At 45.5% G+C, this 25,264-nt stretch overlaps 1 protein-coding gene and 1 long non-coding RNA gene across 2 annotated transcripts in view; both read left to right on the top strand.

The window, feature by feature from the left end:
* LOC126068172 (serotransferrin-like) overlaps window positions 1–25,264 on the top strand; it is a 73,113-nt gene that overhangs the window by 43,517 nt on the left and 4,332 nt on the right. The window contains 6 exon segments of the mRNA XM_049870605.1: window positions 3,769–3,809; window positions 7,213–7,381; window positions 8,189–8,283; window positions 9,303–9,380; window positions 12,095–12,177; window positions 24,075–24,211. Of these exon segments, the coding sequence (XP_049726562.1) occupies window positions 3,769–3,809; window positions 7,213–7,381; window positions 8,189–8,283; window positions 9,303–9,380; window positions 12,095–12,177; window positions 24,075–24,211 (603 nt within the window).
* On the top strand, window positions 12,184–20,472 carry LOC126068173 (uncharacterized). Its single transcript, XR_007515567.1, has 3 exons — window positions 12,184–17,660; window positions 18,500–18,608; window positions 20,251–20,472. It is a non-coding gene; the product is annotated as an uncharacterized LOC126068173 (long non-coding RNA).

The raw sequence follows: 25,264 nt of genomic DNA, 5'->3' as shown, positions 1-25,264 counted from the left end.
TGACCATAGTAAAGTCACAGAAGCTTCCTAGACACATCCAGACACCTTGAGGGACCAAATTACTGGGGCTAAGGGCTGGAGGCTATGGTCTTAGGGGACATCTAGGTCAATTGGCATAATATAGTTTACAGAGAAAATGTTCTACATTCTACTTTGGCGAATAGCATCTGGGGTCTTAAAAGCTTGTGAGCGGACATCTAAGGTACAGCTATTAGTCCCATTGCATCCAGAGCAAAGGAGAATGAAGAAAACCAAAGACACAAGGAAAATATTAGCCCAAAGGACTAAAGGACCACATGAACCACAGCCTCCACCAGCCTGAGCCCAGAAGAGCTAGATGGTGCCTGGCTACCACCACTGACGGCTCTGACAGGGATCACATTAGAGGGTTCCAGACAGAATGGGAGAAAAATGTAGAACGAAATCCAAATTCACGTAAAAAGACCAGACTTACCGGTCTGATGGAGACTGGAGGAACGTTCGCAACCATGGCCCCTAGACACCCTGCTAACTCAGAGCTGAAGCCACTCCTGAAGTCCACCTTTCAGCCAAAGATTAGACTGGACTATAAAACAAACAATAACACACATGAGGAACGAGCTTTTTAGTTCAATCAAGTATATGAGACTTAATGGGCAACCCCTGCCCTAAATCAAAGAGAAGGCAGGAAGGGACAGGAAAACTGGATGAATGGATGGGGGGAACATGGGGCATAAAGGAAAAGGGGGAGAGTAGTGACATATTGTGGGGATTGCAATCAATGTCACTAAACTGTGTATAAATTTTTGAACAAGAAACTAATTTGCACTTTAAACTTTCACCTAAAACCCCTCTCCCAAAAAAAAAAAAGAAAGAGAAGAAATAGAATACGGTAAGATTACTGCCAGTTCTGATATTTTTCACTGATAATGCTAATTAAAAATCAAATTGGTTTACTTACTTATTCCTCACACCCTAAACATCCTTCCTTAATCTGGAGTCCCTACTGCCGACCTTTATCAACAAAGTGTTGTCTTGAAAGTGAATCCTACTATGTTAGAGTACATGATTAAGCGTACAGTAGGCTGACTGCCTTGGATCAAATCCCAGCTCTGACCCTTACTGTGTAACTCTAGACAAGTTACTTTATCTCTGCCTCAGTTTCCTCATCTGTAAAACTGGGAAACTGGCTCATTGTGAGGGTTAAATGAATCACACACTGAAAGAACTTAGAAGCGTGTCTGGCTCTAGCAAGCACTCATCAATGTCAGCAATTATCCTCATTCCCATTCTCTTCCCTACCCACCACAACCTGGCTTCCGTTTCCTGCTCCCCTGCTGACCTTTCTGAGCTCACTCTCATTTAAGGCCTCACCAAAGAGCCTTTCTACTACAAGTGATGCTACTGACCACTGACATGTTTACTCCTATGTCACCCACTCTTTCTTCTAATGCTTCTTTGAGGGTTCTTCTTCTATGCCCTTCTCCCTCTTCCTTCTCTCCATAATTTTAATGACCACTTGTTTTTTTTTTTTGTTTATGGACCTATTGCTAGAATTTTACATATGTTTACTGTATCACTTTCAGGATATAAGCTTTTATATTTTCCAGAGGCACCTGAAACTCAACATATACAAAAGAGAGGCAACTTTAATCCCAGCTACATCCCCACCCCAAACTCCCTCCAGCTGAGTTCCCTAATTCACGTAATGGCACAGTGATCTTCCTAGTCACCAACATCAACTGCCTAGGATTCAGCCTTGATAACTCTCCTCATCTCATGTATCCTTAATTCCTCATATTAACTAACCACCACACCGTATATATTAAACCTTCTAAACGTCTCTCAAATCTGCATCCTCCCTTCCATATAGACCTCTGTCCCTGGTTCAGAGCTTGAGCATCTTTTGCCTAAATGCTGCGATAGCCCCAGCTGGTCTCTCTGCTTCCAGTCTTTTCTCTCTCAAGTCATATTTCTTCACAGAGATGCCAATTATCTATGTCACCCCAACTTAAAATTCTTACTCTATTCTAGAAACAGTCTAGTTTCTCCAGCCTAGCACACAATGTCCCTTCACGTCTCATTCCTGCTACCCTTTCCATGTTTTGTCCCTTCCCACCACCTGCTTAATTAATGACAGAGACTGCAAACTAGCCTGCAGAGCTATTTTATTTGGGCCACAAGCTTTCACCTGTCTTTAATTACTTGTCAAAAATTTACAAAATTGAGTATTTCCCATAAAAATCAGTCCTTCTGGCTTCTCTTGAAAATCTGGAAGCACCGGCCACTCTGGTCCCACATACATGCCTGCTGAGTAGAGACTGCCCGCTCTGGGTGGGGAAGGGTGGCTGCAGTTTTCAACAGTTCCCACCCATGCCCACTGATTTTCCTGGCTGCTTCTCTCAATATAGATATTTGAGTGTGAAGCCCTAGTGTTATCCTAAGCAGGTCCTGCCCGGCATGGCTTTTTGTCAATAAAGATACACCAAGGTGAGGAGGGACGAAGAGTGTTTATTGCAAGAGTGCAGGCAAGGAACAAGAAGCAAGGAGGTGTACACCTTAAATCAAGCTCCCCGAACAAAGAGAGGCAGAACCTTTTATACCATCCTTCACAAAGCAGTACATACAAACATGATGGACTACATAGGTTATCATGGCATGCAGGCACAGTAAGACAAATTACATTTTTGTGTTCTTAGTATGTACAGAAAATGGTGGATAAGTCCTGCCCTGGGTGGAGATCTTATAATTTTGAGGCTAGTAAACTGCATTTGACTGGCTTAAGGCAGGAACTGAGCCACGCATAGCATTCAGTTGCTAATTGAGCTACACATGGCACGTCTATCACTTACGGTTTTGCTTGGTGATGGACAGGAGGAGCAGGTCTTGCTTGATCATGGCTGAGCAGCTACTGACTGCTCTGGTTATCAATCCCTCCTTCTCCTTGGGGGATATGGTGATAAGCCATATTTCTTCGGTTGTGGAGAAGATCTTCTAAACTGGGCAATGGCTTCTTGATGTAGGAGATTGTATTAAACATAAGCTTTTATGTTTGGTTTTTTAAGCTTGCACTGATATAGACAAAAAGGATGTATAGAATAGCAGACAAAAATTCCTGTTACAATTAAAGTAAATAAAAACAGTAAACAAATGCCCTAGCCAATTATAGCCAGGTATCCAGGAGGTGAGCCAGCCAAAGACATTTGACCTAACTTGATTGGGAATATGAAGCCAAGTGGCTTTCTGACATATTGACAAATCCAACATTTAGTCATGTTGGTCGCACTTGCTACTGATTGGGCTAATCTGACAAAAGCATTACTATGCCAGGCTTGGGCTAGGAGTAGGAACAGGGATAAAAATGTAAAGAACTTCATAGCTTTTTGAACAGAAACTTTACGTTTTGTAAGAGCTCACAGTAGTTGGTGAATCGAGGTCTGGGGAGAGCACAGTCTTTAGCCGGGTGTGCTGAATCCAAGGCTTGACTTCTTTTAGTTTGACCACCACAAGGGTGATGAAAAGCACCTCAAAGCCCCTTTCCACTTGGGCTGGAGTGGCTTGTCTTTTCAGGAACACCTACGCCACAAGGGTTGTCTTGGTTATCTAGTGCTGCGTAACAGAAACGCCACAGGTGGATGGCTTTAACAAAGAGTTTATTCTCTCACAGTCCAGCAAGCTAGAAGTCCGAATTCAGGCGCCAGCTCCAGGGGAAGGCTTTCTCTCCCTGTCAGCTCTTGAGGAAGGTCCTTGTCATCAGTCTTCCCTTGGTCTGGGAGGACCTCAGCACAGGGACCTCAGGTCCAAAGGATGTGCACTGTGCTCCCGGCGCTGCTTTCTTGGTGGTGTGAGGTTCCCGACTCTCTGCTTGATTCCCTTTCTTTTCTCTCTTGAGAGATAAAAGGTGGTGCAGGTCACACCCCAGGGAAACTCCCTTTACACTGGATCAGGGATGTGGCCTGAGCAAGGGTATTACATCCCACCCTAATCCTTTTTAACCACAGGCAGGAATTATGATCTATAACACATAAGAAAATCATAAAATGGAGGACAACCACACATGGCCTAACCAAGTTAATACACACATTTTTGGGGGACATAATTCAATCCATGAGAAGGATTTTCAGGTGCACAGCAGAACCCAATCTCCAGGTTGAAATGGGTAGACCGTCACCTCAGGAGGGTGTTCTTGTCTGGCAAGGGCGTATCTGTGGAGAGAATAAAGGACAGCAGACAAAGAATGCAAATACTCTTGTACAACATTGTCACCTTTTACACTTAGTCAGTCACCCTTCGTCAGCCCATGATTTTTTCAGGAGGGGCTTCCTGTAGACTAGCTCAAAAGGGATTAATTTGAGCTTGCTTCTGGTAGCTGTCCTAACCCTAAGCAAGTCTATAGGGAGAATCTGTATCTATGTTAATTTTGCTTCTTGATACACCTTTGCTATGTGTCTTTTAAGTGTCTGGTTCATTCTTTCAACCTTTCCACTGGCTTGTGGTCTCCAGGCTGCATGTAGTCTCCAACTGATTGTCCAGGAAACGCGTGACTTTTTGGGTTACTTCAACTACAGAGTGAGGTCCATTATCACTTCCTATGGAAGTAGGTAATCCAAACTGTGCAGTGATGTCATGCATAAGATGTTTAGCTACTTCTTTAGCTTTTTCAGTTCTACATGGGAAGGCTTCAACCTAGCTGGAAAAAGTATCTACAAAAACTAAAAAATACTTGTAATTCCCAAGGGTGTGAGGCATCTCAGTAAAATCTAATTGCCAATCTTCTTTGGGTGCTGGGCCTTGGTACTGCGCAGCAGGGAAGGAGGGAGGATGATGAGATTTTGGATTGCTTTTTCTACAGATGGGACACCTTTTGATAACTTTGTTTAGGTGGAATGAACTTTACTGTTTAATATATGCTGTCTTACCCATTCATACATAATTTCACGTCTGTAGTAGGAGGATGCACAGACTTTTTTTCAAAATGGGGTAGAGCATCTCTTTGGGAATTACAACTTTTTCTTGCAGAGTACACTTCCAGTTTTCTACTCTTGAGTGGCTTCCCACTCTTCAGCCCATTCGAGGTCTTCTTCTGAGTACCTGGGTCTTCTCCTTTTGGGATTTCTATATGGGGTATAAAGGGGGCCACAGCGGCAAAATTGTGACTGTGTTTTGGCCACTGTTTTTGAGGCTTCATCAGCTCTCCAGTTTCCTTGAATAATGTCTGTACCTCCTTCTGGTGTCCTTGACAATGGATGACTTCTACTTTCCTTGGTAACCAGACAACTTAAAGCACCTGGAGGATTTCTGCTGCATATTTAATATCTGTCCTGCAGTACTGAGGAGGCCCCTTTCTTTCCAAAGGGCTCCATGAGCATGCAAAATTCCAAAATCATACTTTCAGTCCGTGTGAACATTCACTGTTTTATCTTTTGATAGTTGGAGAGCCCTTACCACGGTGACGAGCTCAGCCTTTTGAGCTGAAGTTCCCGGTGGAAGTGGTTGGGCTTCAAGAGTTTCCCACAGTGTCACTGCAGCATATCTTGTTACATTTTCCATAAAGCTACTTCTGTCTGTAAAGATCTCAAGGTCAGGGTTCTAAAGAGGCTCATCACTCAAATCAGGTCTGCTGGAATAAGCTTCATCTATTGTTTGTATACAACCGTGTCCCAAATCAGGGGTGGTCTGTGAAGACAACAATGTAGCTGGGTTTAAGGTGGTTGTTTCTTTTAAACTTATAGCTGGGTTGTCTAATAAGGCAGCTTGATACTGAGCCATCCAGCTTGCTGTCATTCAGTGGGCTCCTTTTTGTTCTAGGATTGTCAAGGCTGAATGAGGAACAAACACCTTGGTTGGCTGTCCCAAACTTAGCTTTTCTGTCTCTTTTAAAATTAACACTGTGGATGCCACAGCTCATAGACAGGCAGACCACCCCATAGTAGTCAAGCCTAGAACCTTGGAAAAATAAGCAATAAGTTGCCGCCAGTTCCCCAAATAAAGCTCCCCAGGGAGCTTTATTTGGGGAACTGGGGAGGCAGAACCTTTTCTACCATCCTTCACAAGAAAGTACATATAAACATCACGGACTACATAGGTTATCATGTTGCACAGGCACAGTAAGGCAAATTGCATTTTTTTTCCCTTAGTATGTATAGAAAATGGTGGATGAGTCCCACCCTGGGAGGAGATCTTACACTTTTGAGGCTAGTAAACTGTGTTTGACTGGTGTAAGATAGCAACTGAGCCACACATCCCGTTCAGGGTCTTTGAGGGCAATGTACAGGAGGGGGCAGATTCCACCTGGTAATGGCTGAGTAGCTGCTAATTGAGTCAGACACAATGCAGTCTATCACTTAAGGTTGTGCTTGGTAATGGACAGGAGGAGCAGGTCTTGTTTGAGAATGGCCGAGCAGCCGTTGGCTGCTCTGGCTATCAGTAGCTTTACCGTCTAGGGATGCTGAATTGCTGTGTTTCCTGTACATGTCATTGGCATATACTGATATTTCTTTTTCGCGGGACACCTTGTCTTGTTTTACCCCCTGCAGAAGCTAACTCTTCCTTCAACAGTTCCATTCATTTCCCTCCAGGAGCTTTTGTCTGAACCCACGATGAATTCAGCATCCTTTTCTGTATTCCCACATCGCGCCAAACATCCTTGATGACATCTCTTGCCACATTATATTCAGATTAAAAGTATGTTTGATGCTTGAGTTCCTCAAAAGACTCACCTCATGCAGGGAATGACTGGAGATCCTCTGTGCAGATTTCTTAAGCCATTCATTCCATTAATTCATTCCATTGTTCCTTCGACCACCGTGAAGAAAGAGTCAACACTAATCCTAGATTTTAAAAGATGACTGTGCCCCTGGTGGCACAGTGGTTAAGAGCTACAGCTGTTAACCAAAAGTTCAGCAGGTCAAATTCACCAGCTACTCCTTGGAAATCCTGTGGGGCAGATCTTCTCTTCCTATAGGGTCGCTATGGTCTCAATGCCAATGTGTTTCTGTTTTTTTTTTTTTTGGCGTCCATCAAAACCCTGTTCCCGTCCCCTAGTTCTGCAGCAGCACGGTGTCACAGAGAACTACAACTCCCAACAAGCCCTTTGGCATCCCGGCAGTCCGAAGGAGGAAATAGGGCTTCGGAACTACCACTCCCGTAAGACATCGCTCCCTACGCCTGCGCCTGCGCAGAGCTCAGAGCCACGTCGCTGCTGCGGCGAAAAGAGACCACGCTCCGCTAAAGGAGACAACGGTCTTCATGGCTTCCGCGGAGTCGCAGCAGGTCAGAGATGGCGGCGGTGCTGGAGGAGCCTTCCAGCCCTACCTGGACTCCTTGCGGCAGGAGCTGCAGCAGAGAGACCCGACGCTGCTGTCAGTAGTGGTGGCGCTTCTCGCCGTGCTGCTGACGCTGGGTGAGAGGCCCGCCGGTGGCTACGGCGGGTGCGGGGCGGGTGGCCGGGCTTCGGCCGAGCTGCCGCAGGCGCGGGCTCAGGGCCTTCGGGCCAGCTAAAGAGGAAGGCTCGCCCATCGGGCCGCCCCAGCCCACCGCCTGAGCTGTGCGCTGCGTTACAGGGTGATCCTCGGCGACCTCCGGAGGGACGTCCTAGCCCTTATGGCACGGGTTACTCTTCCTTTATCGGCCCCGGCTCTGCCTGTTCCCACCTTCCACTCCTCTTAATTGCGAAGATTTATAGGCTCTTTACACCACCTTTGAGCTCCTTGAGTTTGCGAGCTGGGCATCGGGGACACAAAGGTTCCAAGATTGCACTTGAGTAGTCCACAATCGGGGAAGGAGCCTTGGTGGCGCAGTGGTTAAGCGCTTGGCTGCTAACCAAAAGTTTGGCGGTTGGAACCCACCAGCCGCTCTGCAGCAGTTAGAAGTGGTAGCCTGCTTCCCTAAAGATTACAGGTTTGGAAACTATGGGGCAGATCTACCCTCTTCTATAGGGTCGCTATAAGTTGGAATCAACTCCATGACAGTAGATTTGGGTTTCGGTTTTTTTTGGTGCAGACACAGAAAAGTTGACAGTAACTGGTATATAATGGGTCCCTGACAACAACAGTAACAATTATAATGGTGGGGAGAACAAAAAAAGTTATGTTCCAGTAGAGTGAGGTATTTTTATGTAGACTAGGTTAATTTCCCCACCCCAACCATACATGCAGACCCTTGATAATCAAGGCATAATATTTTGGTGTTTTTTCTGTCTATTCTGCAGTATTCTGGAAGTTCATCTGGAGCAGAAGGAGCAGTCAGAGAGCTGTTCTTCTTGTTGGCCTGTGTGACTCAGGAAAAACGTTGCTGTTTGTCAGGGTAAGTGTTTTTTGATTTACACCTCTGTTAAACTTAATAGAAGATTTTAGGGTATCCCAGTATTCCTGAGAGCTCATGCTAAATGAAAAACAAAACGAAACAAAAAAACCGATGCCAGCAAATTTGGGAGCTAATTCTTGACACACTTGCGAGGACAGAAAGGCTCTTGGAAAATCCATAAACTGGAATTTGTTGACCATTTCTATTTTCAAACTTGCCAAATGCTGACATTTAGTCCTTATCACATTTAAGGATTTTATGTAACTAGTTTCATCCTGGAAACCCTGGTGGCTTAGTGGTTAAGAGTTAACAGTTGCTAACCAAAATGTGGGCAGTTCAAATCCACCAGGTGCTCCTTGGAAAGCCTATGGGGCAGTTCTACTCTGTCCTATAGGGTCGCTGTGAGTCAGAATTGACTCGATGGCAATGGGGAATGGGTTTTTTAGTTTCACCCTCTGGCTAAGGATGACCTGTATATAGTTTATAACTAACTTCTGAGAAGCTTATCAAAAAAAGTTTTTTTAAAGGGTATTTTTCTTTGACATATTTGACTACTTAGGCTTATTTTTACTAATATTTAATATGTCTAGTATTTTTAATTCTGTGCATGTGTGTGTGTTTGTGGTACTATGACAAATAACAGGAGAGGCTTTCTCCTTTTTACTCTTCCCTTTGAGAGTCTAAATTGTTTCCTTTCCACTAAAGAAGTAATCTCTAATAGCTTTCTTTCTCTAATTTTTGATAGTTAAAAATATTTATGGAAGGTCAGTAAATTTTGCCACTAACCTTAGTTTGAAAATAATATCATTTTTTTTTTTTTCCTCCTAGTGGAAGAGGGAAATGAAATTTGCAATTAATTAGATTGTTCTACAGGTTCAAACAAGCAAACAAAAAAACAATTAGGTGTTACAAGCAGCATTCATTTATATGACTTTACATCTGGAAGAGCTAGAGCAATAGTATGCCTTTTAGGTTTGCTATTACGTTTACTCTGATATCTCCCATGTTGTTTCTCACAGTTGTTAACAGGCCTTTACAGAGATACGCAGACTTCCATCACTGATAGCTCGGCTGTGTACAGAGTCAACAGTAACAGGGTAAGGTGTTTGTGGAGTGTTAGAATCTGACGGTGTTACTTTACTGGGGTCAGTAAGTGCAGTTCCAGGATGAATTAGTCTGAGGTTGTGGGTGCCATTTGTAACTTATTTTTATGGAGAAATGTAGTTTGTGTGACAGATTCTCCTCTTGACCACATGTGCTGCAGATTTAATCAAGCCCACTTCTGTTTTCTTGTACTTTAGGCACATTGATGCTGAATGACATTTTAGTCTTATTTTTTTGTTTCTGTGTGTTTCCAACTTTAGTACGAGTTCTTAAGTGTGGATGTTAAGCTTCTGCTTTTCATTCATGTTTTAAATGGGTAATACATGTACATGGGACAAAAATTCACAAGGCTAAGAATATTTGTTGGAAAGTAATTTTGCCTCCCCCGCCCCATTGCCCAGGTTCCCTCTTTAGAAGCAATAACTGTTACCTTTTCATGTGTAACCTCCAGATGTTCTGTGCATATACAAACTTCTGTGTATCTATTTCCTCTAATTTTTTTTTAACACTCTGTTCTGCCCCCTTGTGTTTTTTTATTTAAAGCTATAGCTGATACAGCTTGGAATTTCCCTGCACATTAGTACCTGGTTCATTTATGAGCTGCATAGTACTTCATTGTGTGGCTGTGCTATACAATTAAATTTTTAGTTAATCAGAGCCCAATTAATAGCCATTTAGTTGTTATCTTTGCTTTTACAGACAATGCTGTAATGCATATCTGCAGAGTATATATGAGTATATTTCAAAAATATCAAAAAAGAATCATGGAAAGACTTTTTATATGCCTGTCTAGCTCCACAACGGAGCTCTGGTAGCTCCAGAATGTAGGCAGTATCCGCCAAGTTGGTTATAATGTTTAATAAATATTTGGTGAGTGAGTGATGGAGCGAGGGCTGGGTGGATAGAGGAGTGGATGAATTAGAACGATGTTAGAGACGTTTTCGCCTTCTCCTTGGTTCCCCCCACCTCCTCTGTGGTGCCTCAAGAATTAAACGTTGTAAGCAAAGCAAAGATAAAGGGACGTTCCTTTAAATGTCTTTGAGAAAATTTTGCCTTTTTCAATAATGGTACTCTTTCTGGTCCAGTCGTTTTTAAACTTCCAAGGAATCTGATTTTGAAATTTCAGGTTTAGGAGCTCATTCAGGTTTTTGGTATTAGTTTTTTTATATGGGGGGTATTCCAGAGTATACTTTAGACTTGTGCCTTCCAGTACAGTAGCCACTAAGGATGTGTGGGTATTAAATACCCAAAACATGGCTAGTCCAAATTGAGGTGTGCTATGGTGGCGCAGTGGTTAAGAGCTCAGGCTGGTAACGGAAGGTCAGCAGTTTGAATCTACCAGCTGCTCCTTGGAAATCATATGGGTCGCTATGAGTTGGAATTGACTCAGTGACAACAGGTTTTGGTTTATAATGGGTCTAGGTATAAAATGCACACCAGATCTTGAAGACTTAGTATGAAAAAAAAGAATGTAAAATATCTTGTTAATAATTTCTTGTTTTTTATTACATGTTGAAATGATAATATTTTGGCTATACAGGATGAAATAAATATTATTAAAATTAAGTTCATATATTAACTTTTTTAATATGCCTACTAGAAAATTTAAAATTACACATGCATTGCACTATGTTTATTGCACAGTGCTGCTCTAGAACATTTAATAGTTGATTTTTCCTTTTTTCCTCCCTCCTCCCACCCCCTTATGATTTAGATCTAGTCTCTATCTAGATAGTAATGAATCTTCTGGATTGCTTATAGTGTATAAACTGATTTTGAGATGGAGCAGTAGGTCCCCACCTGGGATCCCTGGAAGAAACAAAGAAGCTAATTAGACACATAAAGGGGTTGCACAGACAAACTGGAAGGTCATGATGAATCCCGGTGGCATGATGCGGAGTCCCTCCTGTTGCCTGTGGACAAAGTAGAACATCTGAGCAACGATCGGCGGGTCTGAGACAGGTGCCAGGGCCACGTCAGAGAGGCTTACCGAGCATAGCCACACCTGACATCTCCGCTGAACGTGGCGGCAGGGAGGAAGGCCTGTAGCGGTGAATAGGACTTAGGCGGATGCATAATGGGCTGCTTGATGATGGGGTCACAACTCCTAGGTTTCAGTGATGGCAGTCTGGATCAAGAAGTGACACAAACATTTGATAGAGTAGAACAAATAAATGGCGTATCTGCTAGACAAGTATTTGAAAAGTAGAAATGGTAAAAAGGTGCTTGGGTGCTATAAAGATTGGGATCCCCCGTAATGAGTGGTATCCTGCTACATGATAAATTTTAGGTTCCTGAATTACATGATTTAATTTGTGAATGTTTGTTACTGTTTTTGTGTTTAACCATACTGGTGTGTCTTCTAGCCTCAGATGGACCACACTTCCCTAACTTCCCCAGACAGGGTCAGCTTTCTTATGTACCCTCAAAACATTTGTCAAAGTTGTAATTTCAGATGTATGTGTAATTTTCCACTGTGTTGATCTTCCTCATTATATTGTAAGCCCTGACAGAATAGGGACCATGTCTGTTTTTGCTCACTGTTATCTCAACTTGACTAATTTGTAAGTCAAAGATACTCAGTGAACATTTGTTTGAGTCTTTAATTAATTATGTGCCAGTCTGGTACCTGAAGTCTGAAACTAAATGTCAGTGTTGTGAACATGGAGCTGGACTCAAACATTACTGTTATTTTTGCCATCCTCAGGGTAATAGCCTGACCTTGATTGACCTCCCTGGCCATGAGAGCCTGCGGCTTCAGTTCTTAGAGCGGTTTAAGGCTTCAGCCAGGTAAGTAGGAGGGAATGAAGTGGGTCTGTCTGAAGTCTGTATTGAGGCCACCCATGCTGGCAGCCGCTTTGGTGGTACTTGGGAGGGAGCACGGGGATGCTGGAGTGGAAAGAGTACGAACCTTGGGGTCGGCCAGTTCTGGGGTGCTTTTGTGAAGGTTATACAGATAATGTTTAAAAAGTGATTCTCAGAGTGGGAAGTTTTAACTCTTATTACCATTGGTATTAAATTTCGCATTTACTCTGAGAACAAATTTAATGACATGTAGGATTATTAAAATCTTAAAGAATTTTAAAGCTAAGAGGAATCTTAGAAGTTATTAAAGTCCAACATTACATATAAGTCAGTTCTTAAATTACCAAAAATTAATGCCTCAAGGAATTCAGAATGAGATATTTGCATTTCTTTTAATATCCAGACTCAGTTGACTCTTAAGTGCTTCCTGAAAATTCTTGTGCTGCAGTTTAAGATGCTTTCTTCTTGTTTGCATTCTAACACTGATCAAAACTGGAGGTGAATATTAGTGTGCCACATTTTAACATCTTTAAAATTGGAATGCTTCTTATAGTCAACAGTGTCATAGTTGAGTTGGCAGTATTTCTCTTAGTGGCACCAGAAATGATTACATGTCTTAATGGTGTCTTAGGTTTGATGAAACGTGGTACTTGGTTTTTCCCTTATTTTTGAAGATGTCTGGGCTTACATTTTGTTATTGCTTCCTTGCCCACAAGATGGTGGTGATGAGCAGTCTGTCACAGATGAGAATGTGTGATTTTTATCCCTCAAACAATTGAGACAAATCTGTCTCAGTGACATTTCATTGTGGGTAATGTGCCTCCTTTTTGGGTAAATTTTGTCATAATTGGGCTTAAAAATGTTTTTTCTGTTGTGAAGTCTAAATATTTTACAGCTTGCAGTATGATTACTCTTTGATCCAAGTATTTTGGGTAAATATAAATTATCTTCAAAATTTGAAGATAAAAATGAGTTCAAATAAGTCATAATCACAATAATGCAGATTGAATAAAAAGACATTTGTGACTTCTTTTTTAATCCTTTTTTTAACATTGCCTTCTTAACAAAAGTCAAAAATTAATAATGCATATTTCCTTTTCCTGAACCTTAAAATACCTTAACTTTGATCTTCTTCACATCTTCCTTTTATTTTATCTCCTTTTTAAGCCCCTTAGTAATTAGTAATTTTTTCTCATACGTTCAGTGATAACAGATTTACCAAGATGTTTACAGAGTAATTTGCTCCCTGTTGCTTTCTACATTCTACTCCTTCCTTTTAGGTTTAGTTTTTCTCTTACTGAATATACTGTTTTTTCAGGGAGAGTGAATAAGTGGTAAAATTTCTGGTCCTTTGTTTATTTGAAATTGTCTTTATCTGGCCCTCATTTTTGAATGACTGAGTTGAGTATAAAATAAAAACACTGAAAGCATTGTTCCTGACTTCAGACCCTGTTGCAGCCGAGGAGGCTGCTGTCAATCTAATTGTCATTTCATTTTGGGTGATCTGTCCTTTTCCCCCTCTGTTCATGGGTAGATTTTCTTTTGTTCAGGGATAGACTTAGCTTTGTCGTGCTTGGAATTCAAGTGTGTCGTTGACATCTTCAGTTCTGGAAGAGTCTCACCACTATCTCTTCAGGTAGTGCTGTTCGCCGTTCTCAGTTCTCATCTCCTGGAGCTCTTATTAACGTCATTGAACCTTACCATTTCTGCCTTTCTTGTGTCTTCTCCATCATGTCTTCCAAACCTTTCTACCTTGCATATTGTGTGATTCCCTCAGATTTCCTTTCCAGTTTAGTATGTTCTTTCCAGCTGAGAGTAATCCTACTTAGCTTTTCCATTAAGTTATTAATTTCATTTACTGTACTTTTCACTTCTAAAATACTTATTTTTTCAAATCAGCCTGTTTTTTTTTATACTATCCTGGGTTTGCCATGAGTCAGAATTGACTCGATGGCAACTAACAATTCTTTTATGGTCTCTAGTATGCGCTTAAGTAATTTTAAACAAACATATTTTATAAGTTGTTCTATTTCTGGTTTTTGGGCTACTGATTATTCTCCCTCAAAATAGTTTGTTTTCTTTTATGGTTTGTAATTTTTGATCCAAAACTTCTCTTCAAGGGAATTGGGTTTTGTTGTTGCTATTATTGTGGTTGTTATTTTTTAATGCGTTAGGATATGAAAGTTTCTCTTCAGAAGGGGTTTCTGTTTATGTCTACTGGGGCCCTAGAGGTTCAATGAATCTGGCCCAAATTTTATGTAAAGCTTTCAGCTTGGGGATCTCACACATGAGGAGGTGTAAAGTCAGACCCCACATTTGTGTGAGGCACAGGAGGCCTGGTGTTTCAGTTTCTCTTGGATTATTTTCCCCTTCACCCAACCCCCACCCCAAGGCCTCAGCCATCGAACTTCCTTAAGGTTTCCCTGAGCCAATGGTAGAGTTTTTCTGTTTCCCTTTCATGGATTAGACTGCTTTTTGAGTTCTAGGCTTTGTGCAGGGGCTTCAGTTCCAGTTCCCCAGCCTGTCTCCATCTGTGCACCAAAACCCTTGCTTCTGAAGGCTAGAGTTTTGATATTATCCCTGATTTCCCTGGGCTGCTGTGCTTTAGCTTTGATATCTTTTTGTTTTTGGCACATGAGGCTGCTTGCTGCCTTACGTTGGGCTCTAACTGCTTCTAGTTTGTCCTCTAAGATTTGTCTTCCATTTAGGCACCAATATTCAAGTCTCAAGTTGCAAAATTGAAAGATTCTGTGGGGAAAATATTAAACGACTCAGGAAGTATCAAAAGAAGATGGAAAGAATATACAGAGTCACTATACCAAAAAGAATTGGTTGACTTCAAACCATTTCAGGAGGTACCATGTGAGCAGGAACCAATGGTACTGAAGGAAGAAGTCCAAGTTGCATTGAAGGCACTGGCAAAAAATGAGGCTGTAGGAGTTGATGGAATACCAATTGAGATGTTTCACCAAACAGATGCAGCGCTGGAAGTACTCACTCATCTGTGCCAAGAAATTTGGAAGACAGCTACCTGGCCAACTGACTAGAAGAGATCTATATTTATGCCTCTTCCCAAGAAAGGTGATCCCACTGAATGTGGAAATTATCGAAAAATACCATTAATATACACACAAGTAAAATTTTGCTGAAGATCATTCAAAAGTGGCTGCAGCAGCATATCAGCAAGGAGCTGCCAGAAATTCAAGCTGGATTCAGAAGAGGAGGTGAAACCAGGGCTGTCATTGCTGAGGTCACATAGATCCTGGCTGAGAGCAGAGAACACCAGAGAAATGTTTCCCTGTGCTTTATTGACTCTGCAAAGGCATTCGACTGTGTGGATCATAGCAAATCAAGGCTAGCATTACGAAGAATGGGAATCCCAGAATACTTAATTGTACTCATGAGGAACCTGTATCTAGACCAAGAGGCAGTCCCTGGAACAGAACAGGGGGATACTGTGTGATTTAAAGTCAGGAAAGGTGTGCATCAGGGTTCTCTCCTTTCACTTTTCCGATTTAATCTGTATGCTGAGCAAGTAATCTGAGAAGCTGGACTATAGGAAGAAGAATGGGGCATCAGGATTGGAGGAAGACTCATTAACAGCCTTTGTTACACAGATGATACGACCTTGCTTGCTGAAAGTGAAGAGGACTTGAAGCACTTACTGGTGAAGATCAGAGACCACAGCCTTCAGTACGGATTGCACCTCAACATAAAGAAAACAAAAAATCTTCACAACTGAAACAGTAAGCAACATTGTGATAAATGGGGAAAAGATTGAAGTTGTCAAGGATTTCATTTTCCTTGGATCCACAGTCAACACCCCTAAAAGCAGCAGTCAAGAAATGAAAAGATGCATTGGGCAGATCTCCTGCAAAAGACCTCTTTAAAGTGTTGAAAAGCAAGGATGTCACCTTGAAGACTAAGGTGCACCTGACCCGAGCCCTGGCGTTTTCAGTCGCCTCCTATGCATGTGGAAAGCCGGGTGATGAATCAGAAGACCGGAGAAGAATTGACGCCTTTGAATTGTGGTGGTGGAGAAGAATATTGAATATATCCTGGGCTGCCAAAAGAACAAACAAATCTGTCTTGGAAGAAGTACAACCAGAATGCTCCTTAGAAGCAAGGATGGTGAGACTACGTCTCACATACTTTAGACATTGTTGTCAGGAGGGTTCAGTCCCCGGAGAATGACCTCATGCTCAGTAAAGTAGAAAAAAAAGAGGAAGACCCTCAATGGGATAGATTGACACAGTGGCTGCAACAGTGGGCTTAAGTATAACAACAATTGTGAGGATGGTGCAGGACCAGGCAGTGTTTCGTTCTGCTGTACATCTCACCGTGAGTTGGAACCAACTTGATGGCACCTAACAACAAACAACAACATTCTTCGTGAGGTAGAAAAATGTAAACCCCATAAGTTAGTGTGTGACGTCCTTCTTTTTCCAGCATTTACCCACACCCCTGAGGTACCAGCTTACTTTGAGTTCACTAGGCCATGTTATTTTATTGCTTTGTGTCTTGCCCATACTACTTTCCACAGTTTGTGCCCCATAACTTGGTCTTGCTAAAGTTCAGCTCAGCCGTTAACATCCATCCTTTAAGTCTTCTTTGATCCGGTCTCATTTATTTATTTATTTTTCTTTATTGTGAGTTAGGTGAACTTTTAGAGAGCAAATTAGTTTCTCGTTAAACAGTTAATACACAGATTATTTTGTGACATTGGTTGCCAACCACACAGTGTGTCAGTACTCTCCTCTTTTCCACCCCAGGTTTTCTGTTCTGTTCATTCAGTTTTCCTGTCTCTTCCTATATTCTCTTCTTTGCTTTTGGGCTGGTACGCCCATTAGTCTCTTACACGTGATTGAACCATGGAGCACGTCCCTCATGTGTGTTATTGTTGGTTCTGTAGACCTGTCTAATCTTTGGCTGAAGGGTGAACCTCAGGAATGACTTCCGTACTGACTTAAAAGGGTAGGTCGGGGCCATACTCTGGGGTTTCTTCAATGTCTATCAGACCAGCAAGCCTGTTTGTGTGTGTGTGTGAATTTGAATTTTGTTCTACATTTTTGTCTCGCTCTGTCCGGGACCCTCTATCGTGATCCCCGCCAGAGCAGTCAGTTGTGGTAACTGGGCACCAGCTAGTTGTTTGTGCTCAGTCTGATGGAGGTTGTGGTCTGTTAGTCCTTTGGACTAATCTTTCCTTTTTGTCTTTGGTCTTCTTCATTTCTCGTGTCTTTGGTCTTCATTCTCCTTTGCTGCAGCCGGGGTGGGACCGGTAGATGTATATTAGATGGCTGCTTGCAGGCTTTAAGACCCTACTCACCGCAGTCAGATGTAGCACATTTTCTTCAATAGGCTGCGTTATGCCAATTGAGCGAGATGTCCCCCAGGACCATGGTCCCCAGCCCTCAGCTCGGGAGCTTTTGGATGTGTCTGTGAAGCTCCTGTGACTGTGTCCTGGTCAGGTGGTGGTGACTTCTCCTGTGACTGTGTCCTGGTCAGGTGGTGGTGACTTCTCCTGTACTGTGTCCTGGTCAGGTGGTGGTGACTTCTCCTGTACTGTGTCCTGGTCAGGTGGTGGTGACTTCTCCTGTGACTGTGTCCTGGTCAGGTGGTGGTGACTTCTCCTGTGACTGTGTCCTGGTCAGGTGGTGGTGACTTCTCCTGTGACTGTGTCCTGGTCAGGTGGTGGTGACTTCTCCTGTACTGTGTCCTGGTCAGGTGGTGGTGACTTCTCCTGTACTGTGTCCTGGTCAGGTGGTGGTGACTTCTCCTGGACTGTGTCCTGGTCAGGTGGTGGTGACTTCTCCTGTGACTGTGTCCTGGTCAGGTGGTGGTGACTTCTCCTGTGACTGTGTCCTGGTCAGGTGGTGGTGACTTCTCCTGTACTGTGTCCTGGTCAGGTGGTGGTGACTTCTCCTGTACTGTGTCCTGGTCAGGTGGTGGTGACTTCTCCTGGACTGTGTCCTGGTCAGGTGGTGGTGACTTCTCCTGTGACTGTGTCCTGGTCAGGTGGTGGTGACTTCTCCTGTGACTGTGTCCTGGTCAGGTGGTGGTGACTTCTCCTGTACTGTGTCCTGGTCAGGTGGTGGTGACTTCTCCTGTACTGTGTCCTGGTCAGGTGGTGGTGACTTCTCCTGGACTGTGTCCTGGTCAGGTGGTGGTGACTTCTCCTGTGACTGTGTCCTGGTCAGGTGGTGGTGACTTCTCCTGTGACTGTGTCCTGGTCAGGTGGTGGTGACTTCTCCTGGACTGTGTCCTGGTCAGGTGGTGGTGACTTCTCCTGTGACTGTGTCCTGGTCAGGTGGTGGTGACTTCTCCTGGACTGTGTCCTGGTCAAGCGGTGGTGACTTCTCCTGGACTGTGTCCTGGTCAGGCGGTGGTGACTTCTCCTGTGACTGTGTCCTGGTCAGGTGGTGGTGACTTCTCCTGTGACTGTGTCCTGGTCAGGTGGTGGTGACTTCTCCTGTGACTGTGTCCTGGTCAGGTGGTGGTGACTTCTCCTGTACTGTGTCCTGGTCAGGTGGTGGTGACTTCTCCTGTACTGTGTCCTGGTCAGGTGGTGGTGACTTCTCCTGGACTGTGTCCTGGTCAGGTGGTGGTGACTTCTCCTGTGACTGTGTCCTGGTCAGGTGGTGGTGACTTCTCCTGTGACTGTGTCCTGGTCAGGTGGTGGTGACTTCTCCTGTGACTGTGTCCTGGTCAGGTGGTGGTGACTTCTCCTGTGACTGTGTCCTGGTCAGGTGGTGGTGACTTCTCCTGGACTGTGTCCTGGTCAGGTGGTGGTGACTTCTCCTGTACTGTGTCCTGGTCAGGTGGTGGTGACTTCTCCTGTGACTGTGTCCTGGTCAGGTGGTGGTGACTTCTCCTGTACTGTGTCCTGGTCAGGTGGTGGTGACTTCTCCTGTGACTGTGTCCTGGTCAGGTGGTGGTGACTTCTCCTGGACTGTGTCCTGGTCAGGTGGTGGTGACTTCTCCTGGACTGTGTCCTGGTCAGGTGGTGGTGACTTCTCCTGTGACTGTGTCCTGGTCAGGTGGTGGTGACTTCTCCTGTGACTGTGTCCTGGTCAGGTGGTGGTGACTTCTCCTGTGACTGTGTCCTGGTCAGGTGGTGGTGACTTCTCCTGTACTGTGTCCTGGTCAGGTGGTGGTGACTTCTCCTGGACTGTGTCCTGGTCAGGTGGTGGTGACTTCTCCTGTGACTGTGTCCTGGTCAGGTGGTGGTGACTTCTCCTGTGACTGTGTCCTGGTCAGGTGGTGGTGACTTCTCCTGGACTGTGTCCTGGTCAGGTGGTGGTGACTTCTCCTGTGACTGTGTCCTGGTCAGGTGGTGGTGACTTCTCCTGGACTGTGTCCTGGTCAGGTGGTGGTGACTTCTCCTGGACTGTGTCCTGGTCAGGTGGTGGTGACTTCTCCTGGACTGTGTCCTGGTCAGGTGGTGGTGACTTCTCCTGGACTGTGTCCTGGTCAGGTGGTGGTGACTTCTCCTGTGACTGTGTCCTGGTCAGGTGGTGGTGACTTCTCCTGTGACTGTGTCCTGGTCAGGTGGTGGTGACTTCTCCTGGACTGTGTCCTGGTCAGGTGGTGGTGACTTCTCCTGTACTGTGTCCTGGTCAGGTGGTGGTGACTTCTCCTGTGACTGTGTCCTGGTCAGGTGGTGGTGACTTCTCCTGGACTGTGTCCTGGTCAGGTGGTGGTGACTTCTCCTGGACTGTGTCCTGGTCAGGTGGTGGTGACTTCTCCTGTGACTGTGTCCTGGTCAGGTGGTGGTGACTTCTCCTGTGACTGTGTCCTGGTCAGGTGGTGGTGACTTCTCCTGTGACTGTGTCCTGGTCAGGTGGTGGTGACTTCTCCTGTACTGTGTCCTGGTCAGGTGGTGGTGACTTCTCCTGGACTGTGTCCTGGTCAGGTGGTGGTGACTTCTCCTGTGACTGTGTCCTGGTCAGGTGGTGGTGACTTCTCCTGTGACTGTGTCCTGGTCAGGTGGTGGTGACTTCTCCTGGACTGTGTCCTGGTCAAGCGGTGGTGACTTCTCCTGGACTGTGTCCTGGTCAGGCGGTGGTGACTTCTCCTGTGACTGTGTCCTGGTCAGGTGGTGGTGACTTCTCCTGTGACTGTGTCCTGGTCAGGTGGTGGTGACTTCTCCTGTGACTGTGTCCTGGTCAGGTGGTGGTGACTTCTCCTGTACTGTGTCCTGGTCAGGTGGTGGTGACTTCTCCTGTACTGTGTCCTGGTCAGGTGGTGGTGACTTCTCCTGGACTGTGTCCTGGTCAGGTGGTGGTGACTTCTCCTGTGACTGTGTCCTGGTCAGGTGGTGGTGACTTCTCCTGTGACTGTGTCCTGGTCAGGTGGTGGTGACTTCTCCTGTGACTGTGTCCTGGTCAGGTGGTGGTGACTTCTCCTGTGACTGTGTCCTGGTCAGGTGGTGGTGACTTCTCCTGGACTGTGTCCTGGTCAGGTGGTGGTGACTTCTCCTGTACTGTGTCCTGGTCAGGTGGTGGTGACTTCTCCTGTGACTGTGTCCTGGTCAGGTGGTGGTGACTTCTCCTGTACTGTGTCCTGGTCAGGTGGTGGTGACTTCTCCTGTGACTGTGTCCTGGTCAGGTGGTGGTGACTTCTCCTGGACTGTGTCCTGGTCAGGTGGTGGTGACTTCTCCTGGACTGTGTCCTGGTCAGGTGGTGGTGACTTCTCCTGTGACTGTGTCCTGGTCAGGTGGTGGTGACTTCTCCTGTGACTGTGTCCTGGTCAGGTGGTGGTGACTTCTCCTGTGACTGTGTCCTGGTCAGGTGGTGGTGACTTCTCCTGTACTGTGTCCTGGTCAGGTGGTGGTGACTTCTCCTGGACTGTGTCCTGGTCAGGTGGTGGTGACTTCTCCTGTGACTGTGTCCTGGTCAGGTGGTGGTGACTTCTCCTGTGACTGTGTCCTGGTCAGGTGGTGGTGACTTCTCCTGGACTGTGTCCTGGTCAGGTGGTGGTGACTTCTCCTGTGACTGTGTCCTGGTCAGGTGGTGGTGACTTCTCCTGGACTGTGTCCTGGTCAGGTGGTGGTGACTTCTCCTGGACTGTGTCCTGGTCAGGTGGTGGTGACTTCTCCTGGACTGTGTCCTGGTCAGGTGGTGGTGACTTCTCCTGGACTGTGTCCTGGTCAGGTGGTGGTGACTTCTCCTGTGACTGTGTCCTGGTCAGGTGGTGGTGACTTCTCCTGTGACTGTGTCCTGGTCAGGTGGTGGTGACTTCTCCTGGACTGTGTCCTGGTCAGGTGGTGGTGACTTCTCCTGTACTGTGTCCTGGTCAGGTGGTGGTGACTTCTCCTGTGACTGTGTCCTGGTCAGGTGGTGGTGACTTCTCCTGGACTGTGTCCTGGTCAGGTGGTGGTGACTTCTCCTGGACTGTGTCCTGGTCAGGTGGTGGTGACTTCTCCTGTGACTGTGTCCTGGTCAGGTGGTGGTGACTTCTCCTGTGACTGTGTCCTGGTCAGGTGGTGGTGACTTCTCCTGTGACTGTGTCCTGGTCAGGTGGTGGTGACTTCTCCTGTACTGTGTCCTGGTCAGGTGGTGGTGACTTCTCCTGGACTGTGTCCTGGTCAGGTGGTGGTGACTTCTCCTGTGACTGTGTCCTGGTCAGGTGGTGGTGACTTCTCCTGTGACTGTGTCCTGGTCAGGTGGTGGTGACTTCTCCTGGACTGTGTCCTGGTCAGGTGGTGGTGACTTCTCCTGTGACTGTGTCCTGGTCAGGTGGTGGTGACTTCTCCTGGACTGTGTCCTGGTCAGGTGGTGGTGACTTCTCCTGGACTGTGTCCTGGTCAGGTGGTGGTGACTTCTCCTGGACTGTGTCCTGGTCAGGTGGTGGTGACTTCTCCTGGACTGTGTCCTGGTCAGGTGGTGGTGACTTCTCCTGTGACTGTGTCCTGGTCAGGTGGTGGTGACTTCTCCTGTGACTGTGTCCTGGTCAGGTGGTGGTGACTTCTCCTGTACTGTGTCCTGGTCAGGTGGTGGTGACTTCTCCTGTGACTGTGTCCTGGTCAGGTGGTGGTGACTTCTCCTGGACTGTGTCCTGGTCAGGTGGTGGTGACTTCTCCTGGACTGTGTCCTGGTCAGGTGGTGGTGACTTCTCCTGTGACTGTGTCCTGGTCAGGTGGTGGTGACTTCTCCTGTGACTGTGTCCTGGTCAGGTGGTGGTGACTTCTCCTGTGACTGTGTCCTGGTCAGGTGGTGGTGACTTCTCCTGTGACTGTGTCCTGGTCAGGTGGTGGTGACTTCTCCTGGACTGTGTCCTGGTCAGGTGGTGGTGACTTCTCCTGGACTGTGTCCTGGTCAGGTGGTGGTGACTTCTCCTGGACTGTGTCCTGGTCAGGTGGTGGTGACTTCTCCTGGACTGTGTCCTGGTCAGGTGGTGGTGACTTCTCCTGTGACTGTGTCCTGGTCAGGTGGTGGTGACTTCTCCTGTGACTGTGTCCTGGTCAGGTGGTGGTGACTTCTCCTGGACTGTGTCCTGGTCAGGTGGTGGTGACTTCTCCTGTGACTGTGTCCTGGTCAGGTGGTGGTGACTTCTCCTGTGACTGTGTCCTGGTCAGGTGGTGGTGACTTCTCCTGTGACTGTGTCCTGGTCAGGTGGTGGTGACTTCTCCTGTGACTGTGTCCTGGTCAGGTGGTGGTGACTTCTCCTGTGACTGTGTCCTGGTCAGGTGGTGGTGACTTCTCCTGGACTGTGTCCTGGTCAGGTGGTGGTGACTTCTCCTGGACTGTGTCCTGGTCAGGTGGTGGTGACTTCTCCTGGACTGTGTCCTGGTCAGGTGGTGGTGACTTCTCCTGGACTGTGTCCTGGTCAGGTGGTGGTGACTTCTCCTGTGACTGTGTCCTGGTCAGGTGGTGGTGACTTCTCCTGTGACTGTGTCCTGGTCAGGTGGTGGTGACTTCTCCTGGACTGTGTCCTGGTCAGGTGGTGGTGACTTCTCCTGGACTGTGTCCTGGTCAGGTGGTGGTGACTTCTCCTGGACTGTGTCCTGGTCAGGTGGTGGTGACTTCTCCTGGACTGTGTCCTGGTCAGGTGGTGGTGACTTCTCCTGTGACTGTGTCCTGGTCAGGTGGTGGTGACTTCTCCTGTGACTGTGTCCTGGTCAGGTGGTGGTGACTTCTCCTGGACTGTGTCCTGGTCAGGTGGTGGTGACTTCTCCTGGACTGTGTCCTGGTCAGGTGGTGGTGACTTCTCCTGTACTGTGTCCTGGTCAGGTGGTGGTGACTTCTCCTGTGACTGTGTCCTGGTCAGGTGGTGGTGACTTCTCCTGGACTGTGTCCTGGTCAGGTGGTGGTGACTTCTCCTGTGACTGTGTCCTGGTCAGGTGGTGGTGACTTCTCCTGGACTGTGTACTGTCTTACCCTTCACCAGAGCTACCACTTGTCTAGTCAGTGCTTTTCCCTCCCCATGCCTCTTCTCTCTCATAACCATCAAAGATGGCTTTTTATGTGTGCAGACATTTTCATGTGTTTTTATAATAATGGTCTCATACAGTATTTGTCTTTAATGGCCTCCATGATCTGGTGTCTCACTTAAATGATTTTCTTCTTTCTTCCTTTTATACTGTGTACACAGGTCTCTCCTCACATTTTATCACACTGTTCTGTATATGACTTCTTGGACTTTGAGGGCAGGCATCATTTCTTATTATCTTTCAGCTACAGTCATTGATACATAGTAGTGCTCAGTAGTTCTTTGTTATGAGCATTTGTGTTGTGTGAGAGCATGTGCACACATCTGCATGTGTGTGTGTGTTATTTACTAGGACCGACTGGGTGGAATTAAGGATACATTTTTTCCAAGATGATGCTGCACTACAATATGATGCGTGTTCACACGCTGGCTTTTCTGGTTTTCCCCCCAGGGCTATGGTGTTTGTTGTGGATAGTGCAGCGTTCCAGCGAGAGGTGAAAGACGTGGCTGAGTTCCTGTATCAAGTTCTCATCGACACTATGGGTCTGAAGAATATACCGTCATTTTTAATAGCCTGCAATAAGCAAGGTTCTGTCATATTTTCTGGCAGTAGTAATAGAGATTTTTCTGGGATTGCTACTAAGAATTAGTATAATTACCTATGAGTTTTATTATTGAGGATGAGAGATAGTTGCTGTGTAATGTACCATAAATTCAAGAATTTTAAATCTTAAAATCTATTTTTGCCCCGACGTTTTTGTCACCTTTCTTACCAGGCTGTTTTAAAGAAGACAACAAACAGAGACTATTAACAATTTTCCCTTGATTTGGTGTTTTTTCTTTTCAGTTATAAATTATCTTACTTCAGCGAGTTAAGCTGATTGGATGGATGATGTATCATACACACAGCTTTGGAGGGACAGGCTAGAGTCTCCTTTCAAATAAGTTTACCATGCAGCAAAATTTATCAAAGAAAGTTTGCAGAAAGTTCTTTAACCTGCTACCTGTTAAAAAACTTTCTAGTCACAACCAGTTAAACTGGTTTTTAGTTCCATTACCTGTAAAATAAGACAGCTGGACTAGATGATCTCCATGGGCCTCTTTCTGATCTAAAATTCTGTGTCTAAGAAGAGCCCGAGACGTTTCTCAGAAGTGATCAGGTAATAGCCCTAACAATGCCAAATCAGGAATGTAGTGTTCGAATTATTCCTTGACCCTCTCTTTATTTCTTATTCAGTATAAGGAGGGGAATTAACATTTATCGGGCATCTGCTTTGTGTCAAACTACCCCTTACTCCTTATCTGTTGTGCAGTTGATGCTTTAATATATCATCTGAGTAAAACACCCACCCAATGCCGTCGAGTAGATTCCGACTCATAGCGACCCTATAAGTAAAAAAAAAAAAAAAATTTTTTTTTTTTTTGATCCTATAAGTAGCAGCTGAAAATAGCTAACTTTACCTTTAAATGACGAGTAGGGTATTATCTGTTCGACTTAAAGCTCTTCTTAAAATTACAAAGTTGGCAGGTTTTCTTTTTGTTAATATTGGCTGGACCTACATATGTGTTCATTTAAAAGGTCTGCAAGGTGTAGAAGGAGCCCTGGTGGTGCAGTGGTTAAGCACTTGGCTGCTAAGTGAA

Source organism: Elephas maximus, chromosome 26 (genome assembly GCF_024166365.1).
Source record: "Elephas maximus indicus isolate mEleMax1 chromosome 26, mEleMax1 primary haplotype, whole genome shotgun sequence".
NCBI lineage: Eukaryota > Metazoa > Chordata > Mammalia > Proboscidea > Elephantidae > Elephas > Elephas maximus.
Note: the sequence above shows the minus strand (reverse complement) of the source record. Positions and strands in the feature narration are given on the sequence as shown.